The sequence below is a fragment of the Zootoca vivipara genome, chromosome 7 (genome assembly GCF_963506605.1).
Source record: "Zootoca vivipara chromosome 7, rZooViv1.1, whole genome shotgun sequence".
In the NCBI taxonomy this organism is placed as follows: domain Eukaryota; kingdom Metazoa; phylum Chordata; class Lepidosauria; order Squamata; family Lacertidae; genus Zootoca; species Zootoca vivipara.
In genome coordinates, this window is record NC_083282.1 from 19,841,912 (window position 1) to 19,854,355 (window position 12,444).

Genomic DNA, 12,444 nt, shown 5'->3' on the forward strand with positions numbered 1-12,444 from the left:
CTGGGTCTTCATCCGGTATTATGACTACTGAATTTTCTCCATTTGACCAGCAGGTGCTGCGCTTAGGAGTTTTTATACTAAATGTCACCAACACTACAGAGGGCTTCCTTAACTAGCTGCTATTCAAACATTAGGTTTCGGGGGGGGGGGGGTTACCAAGTAAACTGGAAGTACAAGTATCGAAAAGTAAAATGTTAGAGGTTTACTTTGGGCAGACGCCATGATTTGATTTTATCTGGACTGTGTGTCAATATGGCAGCTACCTGCAGTGGAAGGCTCCTGGACTGATTTGACAGGAACACCAGTTTGTGAAGAGAGGATGTGAATTTACAGAGGGGAATCTTGGACTACAGATCTGGACTATAAAGAATAAGAAGAAAGACATAAAATCCACACAGAAACATTTTATTTGGACTTAAACTCACTTGCAGAATGAACGCAGAGGCTGTTGAAAATAATGAAGGATTAACAAAAGAATGTATTAAGGGAATTATTGTAATATTTTCAAATGCAGTAGAATCATGAGATTATTAGGATTCACTCCGATCTCAAAGCATGGGAAGTAAATTTAATAATAATAATAATAATTTATAATTAGGCATAACTTTGGGATTGTTTGATTATCGGAACATTTGTATAATTTGGTATTTATAATTTGGTTTGATTGGAAATTTTTAAATAAATATTTTAAAAAAACACTATGGAGGGCTTAGCTGAAGAAGTGTGAGAAGATATATGCATAGCTGTAGGATGCTGCTGCAAATGCTATGCGTTGGTCAGCGTGCACTGATCACACATAAAACAAATTCACACACAGGCGTATTCCACAAGGGCTGACATCGATGCCACTCGGCAAGTGCAGCTTTATTCCGATTGAAGTGCAGAGTGTTTGAGGGCCAGGACATTCGCAGGGAAACCAAAATGCTTGTTTATAAGGCTATTGTACTACCAACCTTACTGTATGCTTGTGAAACATGGACCACTTATGAATGCCATCTCCAACTCCTCGAAAGATTTCATCAACAGTGTCTCTGAAAATTTTTACACGTCACTTGGGAAGACAGGTGAACTCATACCAGTGTACTAGAAGAAGCAGAGATCACCAGTGTCAAAGCAATGAATCTTCAACATCAACTTCATTGGACTGAAGAAATAAAATAATAATAAAACCAACTAAGTTTGTCATTGGTATGAGCTTTCGTGTGCATGCACACTTCTTCAGATACCAGTCGTTGGACTGGTCATGTTGTTTGGATGCCTGATTATTGTCTGCCAAAGCAACTACTCTCTTCCTAACTTAAAAATGGAAAGCACAATGCTGGTGGTCAACAAAAGATGTTTAAAGACTCTCTCAAGGCAAATCTAAAAAAATATAGTATAAACACCTACAACTGGGAAACATTGGCCTGTGAACGTTCCAACTGGGGAACAGCCTTTTACCAAAGACGTCGTAGACTTTGAAGCCGCTCAAGCTCAGGACAAATGGGAGAAATGTGCTAAGAGGAAGGCATGTTTGGCAAGCCGTCACTGTTATCAACTCCTGCCCGGAAACCTATGTCCCCACTGTAGAAGGATGTGTGGATCCAGAATTGGCCTCCACAGTCACTTACGGACTCATGGTAGACATGGTAGACTCGTGCTCATGGTAGACAATCTTACTTGGCTACAAGTGATTGCCAAAGAAGAAGAAATGATAGATAGATAGATAGATAGATAGATAGATAGATAGATAGATAGATAGATAGATGATAGATAGATAGATAGATGATAGATAGATAGATAGATAGGCAGACAGAAATATAGGAAACATAAAGGATCATTATCCAAAGTCTAGCATAATCAAGAGACTATATAGTTCCAAACACTATTTTAACCTATGTATTTCACAGTAGACTGTTTCCTTTTTGACTTTTATATAACAGATAGTTTACAAATGGAATATTGTTGTCAGTTCATATAAACAGCAGATCAATCAGAAACGAGCATCTTCATTTGCTGCTGCTTTGACCAAGTACTGAATAAACAACAAGTATAATAAATTCCCACATAAACGAAATTTGAGGGGAACCATGCTTGAGAAAGAGGCAACGTCTAGTAGAGATGAGTGGGAAAACAGTATTGAAAGACTGCAAAAAAACAGATAAACAAACTATGCAAATACTTTCCTAATAGTAATCCACAACTAGCTGGACCAGGGTTACCCAAACTTGGGTCTCTCGCTGTTTTTGGACTACAACTCCTATCATTCCTAGCAGGACCAGTGGCCAGGGATGATGGGAATTGTAGTCCAAAATCAGCTGGCAACCCAAGTTTGGGACACCCTGAGCTGGATTTTCACTGGCGTAGCCTGAAGTGTCGGGAGTTATTTACTTCTGCCTGGAGTAGACTTGATATGGTGGGAGGGTTATTTCACCTGAGCCAGATTCACAGGCCAATCAGACCCAATGGAATCCTGGTACTTGTGAACGATAGGCTGTCCTTAACTTGGGGGTGGTGTTATAAAGAACAGGTTGGTTCCTTCTAGTTTCTAACTGTCATTGTGGTCCCAAGAGTCCGGGAGCCCAAAGAGTAAGGTGAGGTCCTGGTCATTTTATATCAGCAATCCCCTATTTTTTATGTTTGCACGAACTCTCACCTGGTCGCAACACTCAAGGTCTCAGTGCCTTCCTACAGCACTGGTTGGAGATCTTTCCTAGCTTTGGCATTGTATCAATAACACTTCTGGCTGTTATTTATTTTCAGGAAAATATTAATGTGTCTGGGAAGGCTATGCAGGATGAAAAAGATTGCATCATTTATTATTATATATCCAGGATAGCTAGCATATCCTAGGTTTTAATTTCTCAGTAACTTTAGAACTACTTCCTTATCCAGATTTTAATAGGTTAGTCACATTTGCAACCTCCCACCATAGCACTGCTTTGGATAACTTCACCTGCAGATGTCACTTATCCCCACACTATGGAAAATGTCCCTTATTGACATTTATTTGCACATCAAGCTGCTGAGTGCTGAGACAGGACGGGCTTTTCGGGTCAGTTAGAAATCCTCTATTTTTAACACTTTAACCACTGCAACTATATACCAAAAAGTGAATTAATGTATGGAGCAGATGAGGCCAAGGTTATGACTGTATGTTGTAACTAACAATTGAAAACCGGTAGTGCCAAATATATATATATATATATATATATATATATAGAGAGAGAGAGAGAGAGAGAGAGAGAGAGAGAGAGAGAGAGGGAGAGGGAGAGGGAGAGGGAGAGGGAGAGAGGTGTTTATATGGAGGATTTGCATATACAAACTCCAGTGTTTGTGGACATGTCTGTGCAAGATGGTCTAATTCTTTATGTGCAAAAATGGCCAATGGCCAGAACCCAAAGCACATCTTCACATACTTGAGACTAAAGAACACCAGTACCAATGTTATTAACATGTGTTAGCTGCTCTGTGGCACTTGTTTTCATGTTCATAAGAGTTATAGGACTCTATCAGACATTCTCTTTGCACTTGCTATGTCTTTCTTCTATCTTCTATCAAAGCTACTACAACTCGTCTTCTAATGAGAAAACAGACGCATCAGCAAGGCTGGCATTCTTGAGCAGCAGCAGAGAGCCCACTCCAAATGCCTGCCTTGGGCTCTCCGTTTCATTATTTTCTAGCCAGTGGCAGGGAAAGGGGAGCGGAGGAAGCCCTTTCACATTTGCTCGTCTCTTTATAACTACCATTGTGATGTGAAGCAACAAGTTCTATAGTATCAAGGTGGTGGACAATCCCAGTTTTGTTCCCACCATTTAAGGACACACTAGCTGGAAGAGTGCCACCCGCTCATTACTGAAGATATGCCTTCAGCAATTTCTGAGTTATGTGCAAAGTCCAGACCATCTGAAATGGTTTGAGCTTCTCTTTGCGTAAACACATTTTATAGGAGTTGATCCTTTCACACTGCACTTGTTGTTGTCAGTAGCTTCTTGCGTATTAACATTTCCTGCTCTGCTTTACATATATTGGGTAGTGTTCTGCAGCTTTAATGGGATTGTAAAAGGTGTCACACGAAATTGCAATGGCACAGTCTGTTATCATCACAGTCTGTTACAGCCTACAGGTAGAGTCAACAGGGAATTGCTTTTTTGTTGTACGTTATGTTGGCTGAGTAGCTTTCCTTGCTCTTTTGTTCTGAATGTGGAAACAGAAATACAGTAGCTGGTTTATTTTTTGTGAACCTGAGGGTATGTGTTGGCAATGAAGCTCATGTAGAGGAAGCTACTGTTACTTCAGTATGGGTTAAATCTGATTAACAAGATTCTTATGAGGCCAAGGCTGTAATCCTAAACAGAATTACGTGGGAGTAAGGCACACGGAATCCAGGAATCGACTTCTGAGGAAACATGCAGAATTGCCATGTACAGTCCCAAATTCACACATTAAAGAAATGGCCATGGCTATTTGCCTACATTGGCAAAAAGCCCACTGATCAAAGTGAAACTTGTGTCTATGTAAATCATGCTTAGAATATGGTTGTGCTGTAACTGAGTTGGAAAGTCCCGGTTAAAAATGTCACCATGGCCACAAACTCACCCAATCCCCTTAAACCAGTCCCTATTTGTCTATCTCAATGGTCTACTTCGTAAGGTATTACAGTAGGAGCTCTGGATTGCCTGAAATGTGCTATATAAATGCCAAACATGCCTTGACAGGGGTTGAGAAACCCAGTCTTTAGTCTTCCCACCATTAATCTAGGGCAATTGTTTTATGTATTTATTTTGTGCTTTGAATGTGACTTGCTTCTAAGTGAATATTCGCAAGCTCATGACCCCATTTCCTTTTTTTTTTTTAAATATAATTTTTATTAGATTTTAACAAGAAATACCAGAAAAAAGAAAAAGGCACAAAAAAGAAAAATACATAAAAAAACGGCAAAAAAACGGCAAAAAAAACAAAAAACAAAAACAGATTCAGACTTCCTCATTTCCCCTTCTTGAGTTCTTATTGTTAAAAATAGTTCTCGCATTTTCCCATTCTAACTTCACATTCTTTTTTCTAAATTTCAACTTTTTCATCTTTTTCATTGCTATTATCCATTCTCCTTGTACTTTAACCTCTTTTCTCTTAACATCCTCTCTCCAAAATTATTATTATCTAATCCCTAATCTCTTTCCCTTACCCAAAAATATATAAGATTAACATCCTAATTTATTACCCATTTACTTCCACCTACACAACAAAGTTCCCACCCCCCCTTCCCTGGAATCGAAGTCTCCAGATGAATCAGCCAGGTTCTTCATACAATCCTTAATACATTCCGAGATCAGACCATATTATTTCAGACAATACCAAATAATCCAAGACCTCTCAACCCACCCCTAGTCTGTCCCATACCAACTTTTGCCGAACTCTTGCCCCCCTCTTCTGTAATCCCATCACTTTGTATCTTTGCACCTTTTCATCCTCTTTCTGCCCCCCAACTGTTTGTATCCTCCCCTCTCTCACCGGGGCGCTGATTTTCCCAACCTCTTTTTTGGGGTGCTTTTTTGCTTTTACCCTCTCCTGTTTCCCTTCTCTCACCAGTGAAACAGTGTTTTCTCCTACTTTCCCTCCCTGTTCCACCCCTCCCACCAGTAGAACAGTGTTCTTTTCAGGAAATAAATCCATTGGTTCGGCATATTGTCCTTCAGTATTATCTTTCTCCTCTTCTATGTTTTATACATACGTCACTTCAGCACAGTCCTGGTCTTCCAATCTTTTTTCTTCTCCCTTCTCCTGATCTTCTATATCTGTTGGATCCTGTGTTTTACAGTCAAAAACAAATGTCTCGACAGTCTCTTCTCTCAGAAAGTTTACATCAAGCTTGGAGATGCTCACTTGCTTAGTAAGATCCAAAATTGTTGCCAATATTAAGTCCCACTGTGTGACTTCCTGTCCGCTCTCTGGAACCTTCTCTCCTATTCCTTTGTCTAAAACCTCCTCCATCTTTGTACAGACCGGCCGTGGAGTTGAAATTTTAGTCCAATATATATGAAAAGTGAACAAATAGGCAAAAAGCCAAGAATCCAGTCCCACTTGGTCAGAATCTCTCTCTTTACTCCTTCTTTTCCTCAGAGTCAATACTGAGCAGCCTCAAGGCAAAACAAATCCTCTTTCACTGTTTACAGCTCTCAGTCTCTCACATTCAGCCAAACACATTCCTTTGTATTGTGACGTTAATCAGCAAACTGACTGATCTTTCCTTTGACCCGACTCCAGGCTCGCAGGGGGCTTTTCTCATGCTGGATCTCAGTCTTTTGCAGAGATAAATACACCGCTTGCTTTTTCCTTTACTCTGCCTCAGGAAAAAGCTCTTTTTACAGCATTTCTGGGTTTTCTAGCTTGCTGCGATCTTTAGTTACTCAATCGGGGGGAGATGACTTCCCTTTTTGATCTCCGCCTCCCACTGCCAAATTCTTGTTTCAAATTGATTGGTTTCAACTTACTTCGTCCAGATCGTAACTTTTTCAGGAAGAATCCACCGCCTGCAGGTTGGAGGCTCGGAGCTTCGCTTCTTGGAGGTAACGATGGTATGCCTAAAATGGCTCCCGCGACTGCCACTCGGCTGGCTCTCAGGGGCTCTTGCGGGCTTCCTGGGCAGCTGAGGAGTCGCTTCTGGAGCTCCGCCAGGCAAAATTTGCCCCCTGGACGCTCAACCAGGGGTATTTACGGGGATCCGCGTGCCCCCGCGGATTTCCCCCCCCTCCGCGATGCCAGAAACCTCGCAGCGCGAGGTTTCTGCGCCTCCATTTTCCAGCGCGGCAGACCGGAAGTCTTTAGTCTTCCCACCATTAATCTAGGGCAATTGTTTTATGTATTTATTTTGTGCTTTGAATGTGACTTGCTTCTAAGTGAACATTCGCAAGCTCATGACCCCATTTCCTTTACCCTTTACAGCCACAAGCCTGTGCGTGTTTCCCTGGAAGCTTCTTCTTCTTCTTCTTTGACAATCTCTCGTAGCCGAGTAAGATTGTCTTTCATGAACACGGTCTTAACAGTAGTCTGCAAGTGACTGTGGAGGCCAATTATTCCTTCCACACGTCCTTCCACAGTGGGGACATAGGTTTCCAGGCGGGATTTGATCACAGTGAGGGTTTGCCAAACATGCCTTCCTCTTAGCACTTTCTCCCTTTCGTCCTGAGTTTGAGTGCCTTCAAAGTCCACGATGCCTTTGATAAAGGCTGTTCTGATTATACTACATTATTTTATGTTTGCCTTGCAAGAGTATTTAAACCTCTTTTGTCACCCATCGGCATTATGTTTTCCATTTTTAAGTTTGGAATAGAGTAGTTGCTTTGGAAGACGGTAATCAGGCATTCACACAACATGACCAGTCCAACAAAGTTGATGTTGTTATAGGAATTCCAAGGTCTCAAATGTAGAATAAATGTTGACAATTGCACAATGTAAACATACATAAGTAAGTAAGTAAGTATATAAGCCACATGTCTGCAATAGTACAGGAGAGCAATCCAAAAGCCATACTGGCTCTCTCTGCCTCCTTAATCTCCTTTGCCTGAGAACACTAGGCAGGTAGCAATCAGGGGAGGTTCCTGAAAGGATTCCTCTGCTATTTCTATGAACCTCCTTTGTATTAACTGTCATGGTTTGCCCAGATACTCTACACACTGAGGGATATCTGACAGGCATCCTGGTTGTCTTATGAAACACTAATGTTTTGTGTAAACTGTGTCTGGAACCATGTAAGGTAAAGGTAAAGGGACCCCTGACCATTAGGTCCAGTCATGACCGACTCTGGGGTTGCGGCGCTCATCTCGCGTTATTGGTCGAGGGAGCTGGGTCATGTGGCCAGCATGACAAAGCCACTTCTGGCGAACCAGAGCAGCACACGGAAACGCCATTTACCTTCCCGCTTGGAGCGGTACCTATTCATCTACTGCACTTTGACGTGCTTTCGAACTGCTAGGTTGGCAGGAGCTGGGACAGAGCAATGGGAGCTCACCCTGTCACAGGGATTCGAACCGCAGACCTTCTGATCAGCAAGCCCTAGCTCAGTGATTTAACCTACAGCACCACCTGGGTCCCCTGGAACCCTGTAAAACTTGCTAAATCCTCAGGAATATCACTCCTTGGCCTGCCTGAGCTACAGTAACCCCACCTTATGCATGGTGCAATTTCTGGCTGTTTGTAGAGGGGATGTTCTCCTTCTCCAAGCAAAAATGCAAACCCTTAAATGAGATGTTTCTTCCCGGCTCTGCTGTGGGTCTCTCTTGCTTCCTTGCAACAGAAAAATGAAGATCTGCCTTGCTTTCGCTGCCTCCTGCCCTCCATCCATTCATCTCTGACCGATCCTGGACTTGGGGGACTCAGCCCCTTGGGGAGATGGGCAGCAACCCCCCCCCCCTATTCAATATTGAAGAAGCGTTGCTTCGACCCAGGGATGGATCTCTGCTTCCTGGAAGCCAACCTCACCCGGTTGGTGATACAACTGAGCTTCAGGCTCGATTGGGAAGGTTGAGGGGGGACGGCATCAGTTGCACTGAACTGCGGGGACCGACTCCGGAGGGAAAGTTGCACCCGATCCTCACAACAACAACAACAACAAAAACACACTGAACGAGGCGGCCTCTGACTAAACTCGCGTAGGCCCGGTGCCTCGGCTCGCCGGCTTTTGGAGGGGTTTTCGGTTTAAAGTGGAAGTAAGAAGCGGCCTCCCGGACCCCCCCCCCCAAACAAGGCCCGAGGCTCGGAAGCGGCCGGGCGGGAAGAGCCCTGAGGTAAAAGCGCGCGCGCGTGTAACAAAGCCCTGGTAACGCGGTTGCTACCGCCAGCGCCGGCTGCTTGGTAACGGCGCGCTGCCCCTTTAAGCCGCCGGAGGGCGGGACGGCGGCGAAGGAACCCCTTCCTCGCCACCCCGTACCCTCCTCCCTTCCCCTCAGGCCGGCTCCGTGCTCCTTTCCGCCGCCACTGACTCGCGGCTTGCTGCTGGGGGTGGTCGCCGCTGGAGCAGCGCCTCGCCGGCCGGTTGCCTCCTTGAGGCGCGCGCGCGCACCTCCCATCCCATGCGGGCGGCGGCGGCGGCACAAGTCCAGAGCCAGCCAGGCGGCGGCGGCGGCTGCGGAGGCTGCCCGTTCCCTCAGCATGCCGCGTCGCTGCTGCTGGCGCCTCTGAGTCCGGCCGAGCGGCTGTCCAGCCGCCGCCGCTGCTGCCGCCCACGACGACGACGACGGAGAAGCCGCCGTCGTTCCGGGAGGCACTCATGAGCTCGGAGGCGTCTTCCCGCGCAGCCACGCAGCTCCGCGCCCTCTTTCGCATGGAGCCGGCTCCGCCCGCCTCGTCGGAGCAGCTGCTGGGAGCCTCGGAGTTCCTCAAAGGTGAGGCGGCGGCGGCGGCTGCAGCAGCGGAGGAGGAGGAGTCTCCCCTCCGCGAGTAGGGGTCGCTCTCCCGTCATATAAAGGAAGGGGGCGCGACGCAACAACTGCCCTCCCCCCCGCCGTCCCGGGAGCGCCTGGCCCGGGGGGGGGGTGAGAACCGCTGCCTTCCCCGGGGCGAAGTTCGGCGCGCGCCCCGGAGCGAACGCGGAACTCCCCTCTGTCGCTGCGGGAGAAGCTACTTCGGGGGGAGCCCTTGCAATCCCCCAAATCGCGAGTCGGGCGGCAAGGATCCCCCCGTCGGCGGGAGGGGAAGGAGAGTTATGGAGGAAGCGGAGACGTCGCCGCCCAGCTCCGAAATCTTGGTGGCAGGTAATGCTTGCTCCGGAGTGAAACCCGACCAAATGCGTAGGGTTTTTTCTTCTTCTTTTTTTTGCGGGGGGACAAGCGACTCTTCCTGCCCGCTTTGAACTAACACCCAAGTTCCAGCTAAGCCACGGGACGTATAACTTGGAAGATCTTACTTCATGGTCTCCCTTTCTTTTCTTCTCTGTTTTTGCAGACAGACTATATTTTGCTACTTTACGAAACCGACCCAGAAGCACAGTAAACACGCACTATTTCTGTACGGATGAGGAGCTTGTTTATGAAAAGTAAGTGCGTATCTCTTTCGCTGTTGTTTAAAGAAATCCTCCTTCGCCTTTCTGCTCACTTTCGTTTTCAGCGTTGTTGGTCCATCTCTCTCCCCCCCCCCGCTTGTCGCCAAGGGTTGGGGGAAGAGGGAGAACAAACAAGTGAAATACTTCCGTATAAGTTAGCGGTATATGTGGCCAATTGGTTGTTTTTATCAAACCAGACTTAATTGCATTTTAGTTGAATTTTAAACAGAAAATGGGCGCCCCCTCCCCCCTCCGGTTTCCTGCTTTTTTATAAAATGGATTCTACTGTGGCCATAGGTCTCTGTGTAAAGTATTATTATTCTCAAATTGAATTCACATCTTAAAGAAGCTGGTTGTACCTGTCCGCAAACGTTGGGTTAGTAGTATTTTCTCTACAATTTGATGAAAAAGCAAAACATTGTAGATGCACTACTAATCTACAGATCTGTTAAGCGCATGATAGTGGTTAGCAATGAATATATATTGAGTTCGCTGCATTACGTTTGCTGTAAGATGGGTCATTCAGTTTTATGGTAAGTGAACCTCAGTTCACTGAACTTTGGAGCATGGTTGTTAAAACCATTATTTCATCAAGCTGCTCTTGTGACTGTTTTTGTACACTGTGATTAATTCTGCCTGCTGATTGATACTTTCTGGGATGAAACAAACACTTCAAGAGTTCAGAGAACAACAAGAAGAACTTTTAAGATAGTATCTTTCTTTTTACACTGCCAACTTTGGTTGCAGCACTGCCTTCCCCCTCCTAGCAATTTCTGTCTCTAACGTAATTTGGGCATGGAGTTTGGGCACTGAAAATTTTCAGATGAAAGGGAGGGATTTGTATTAAAGATGTTGCTTAATAATTCTACTATAATAGTAGCTTGAGTCTACTTCAGTAGTCAGGAGCACCATAGTAAAATGGAAATGAAATAAATAAGGGAAGGCTCAAAACCTTTGTGATTGTTTAAAGTGGTATTCATTGCCTAAGTACTTTTGCACTCTTCAGAGTACAGTCTGTAAGAAGTGATACTGCTTTGCTTTCAGTGAGATTTAGGCTGCAATCCTGACACAACATACCTGGAAGTTAGCCCCCTTGAATTCAGTAGGACTTGCCTCTGAGAAGACACAGGATTGTACTGTTATGACTACCTTCTGATGGATTGTGTCCTAGGCATCCTTACACAAATGTTGATTAGTGAAAGACAGATTAGACTTAACATTGGAAGGCCCTATATTTAGCAGTGCAGTCAAGCTGTAGATATACATAGCAGTTGTGCTAACAATCCCTGAATGCTTTGGTTGTCATTCTTACCACTCTTCATTTCCTAAAGTGGCTTATTAACCTGCTTAAATTGGCTGGCAAGTTTGTTTTAAGTTCATGGTTGGGATGCTGATACAACCTATGTCACTCTCATTTTCTTAGGAGCTTCAAATCCTTGTTGGGTCAGTCACAGATAAGCCCTGACGTGTTCTGGAAATATTTGACGAATTGCACACTACTCTCTGAGACTTTAAAAAACTGCTGTGGGTAACCAGATTGACATCATTTGCTGAACAGACTTAGGATAAGAAGAGTGTTTAAAAAAAACCTGATAAAAAAATGGATGGCAGCATAGCTCCTGAAGCAGAGTATGCAGGGAAAGGTGGAAACACATGTTTAGGAAGGGGAAGGTCGTACAGATTTCTGGAGTAGGCCGTAACCTTTGTTGCTGTCCAAGGTGTCCAAATAAGTAGGATTAATCCTTTGAATAACCAGAGGCGTAGCAAGCCCAGGTGGTACCTGGTGCGGATTTTTTTTTGTCACACACACACACACCCCACGCCGTTTTGCCGGGGCACTGGCAAAGCTGTGTCCTCTTGGGAGCCATGGCTCCCGTCCGTCCCCCTCCCTCCCCGGCTCGCTGTAAAGCGGCAAAGCGGGAGCCGCTTACAGTGAGGGAGGGAGGCTGGGAGGGGCCGGATCCTCTGCTTGCGGCTGCAGCCGCGGACGGAGGATCCTCTACATGTGGCCGCGGCGGCGCAATGGATGCTCGTGCTGCCATGGCGGGGCGCCGCCTTGTCACCCCCAGAGACGTTCCACCGGGAGCGCACCACCCCCATCTCCCCCCCCATTGCGATGCCACTGTGAATAACGGAAAGGGCTAATGTGTAGTGACTGACAGGAATGCGTTGCAGACTTGAAGCAAAATGCATGTAGATATTCAGTGATGTGGGATAGGAAACATTGCAGAAAGTTTCATTTTCTAAAAAAAAGTGTTGCCTCATAAAATAAGTAAGTATTTTGAGGAGCACATCATTTTTTCTTTTAACTACCCTGAATAATTTGGTATAATATAGGTAACATAGGCTGTTTACAACTAAATAATTATGGTAGTGGAAGTCAGCACAAGGAATTCCCCCTTGTGCTACAGGACCTTTAAATCCCCCTT

At 45.2% G+C, this 12,444-nt stretch overlaps 1 protein-coding gene across 4 annotated transcripts in view; it reads left to right on the plus strand.

The window, feature by feature from the left end:
• The first annotated feature begins 8,914 nt into the window (after positions 1-8,914).
• The window catches only part of CDC14A (cell division cycle 14A), a 55,453-nt gene continuing 51,923 nt past the window's right edge, over positions 8,915-12,444 (plus strand). For 2 of the 4 annotated variants that reach the window (XR_009557871.1, XM_035121741.2), the window contains exons 1-2: positions 8,915-9,359; positions 9,919-10,009. Coding sequence is in view for 3 of the 4 variants with exons in the window: in XM_035121741.2 (XP_034977632.2) it covers positions 9,245-9,359; positions 9,919-10,009 (206 nt within the window). In the remaining variant the exon portion in view is untranslated. Of the gene's footprint in view, positions 9,360-9,384; positions 9,729-9,918; positions 10,010-12,444 lie in introns of those variants that run through there. The other 2 variants (XM_035121739.2, XM_035121740.2) reach the window with 2 other exon arrangements.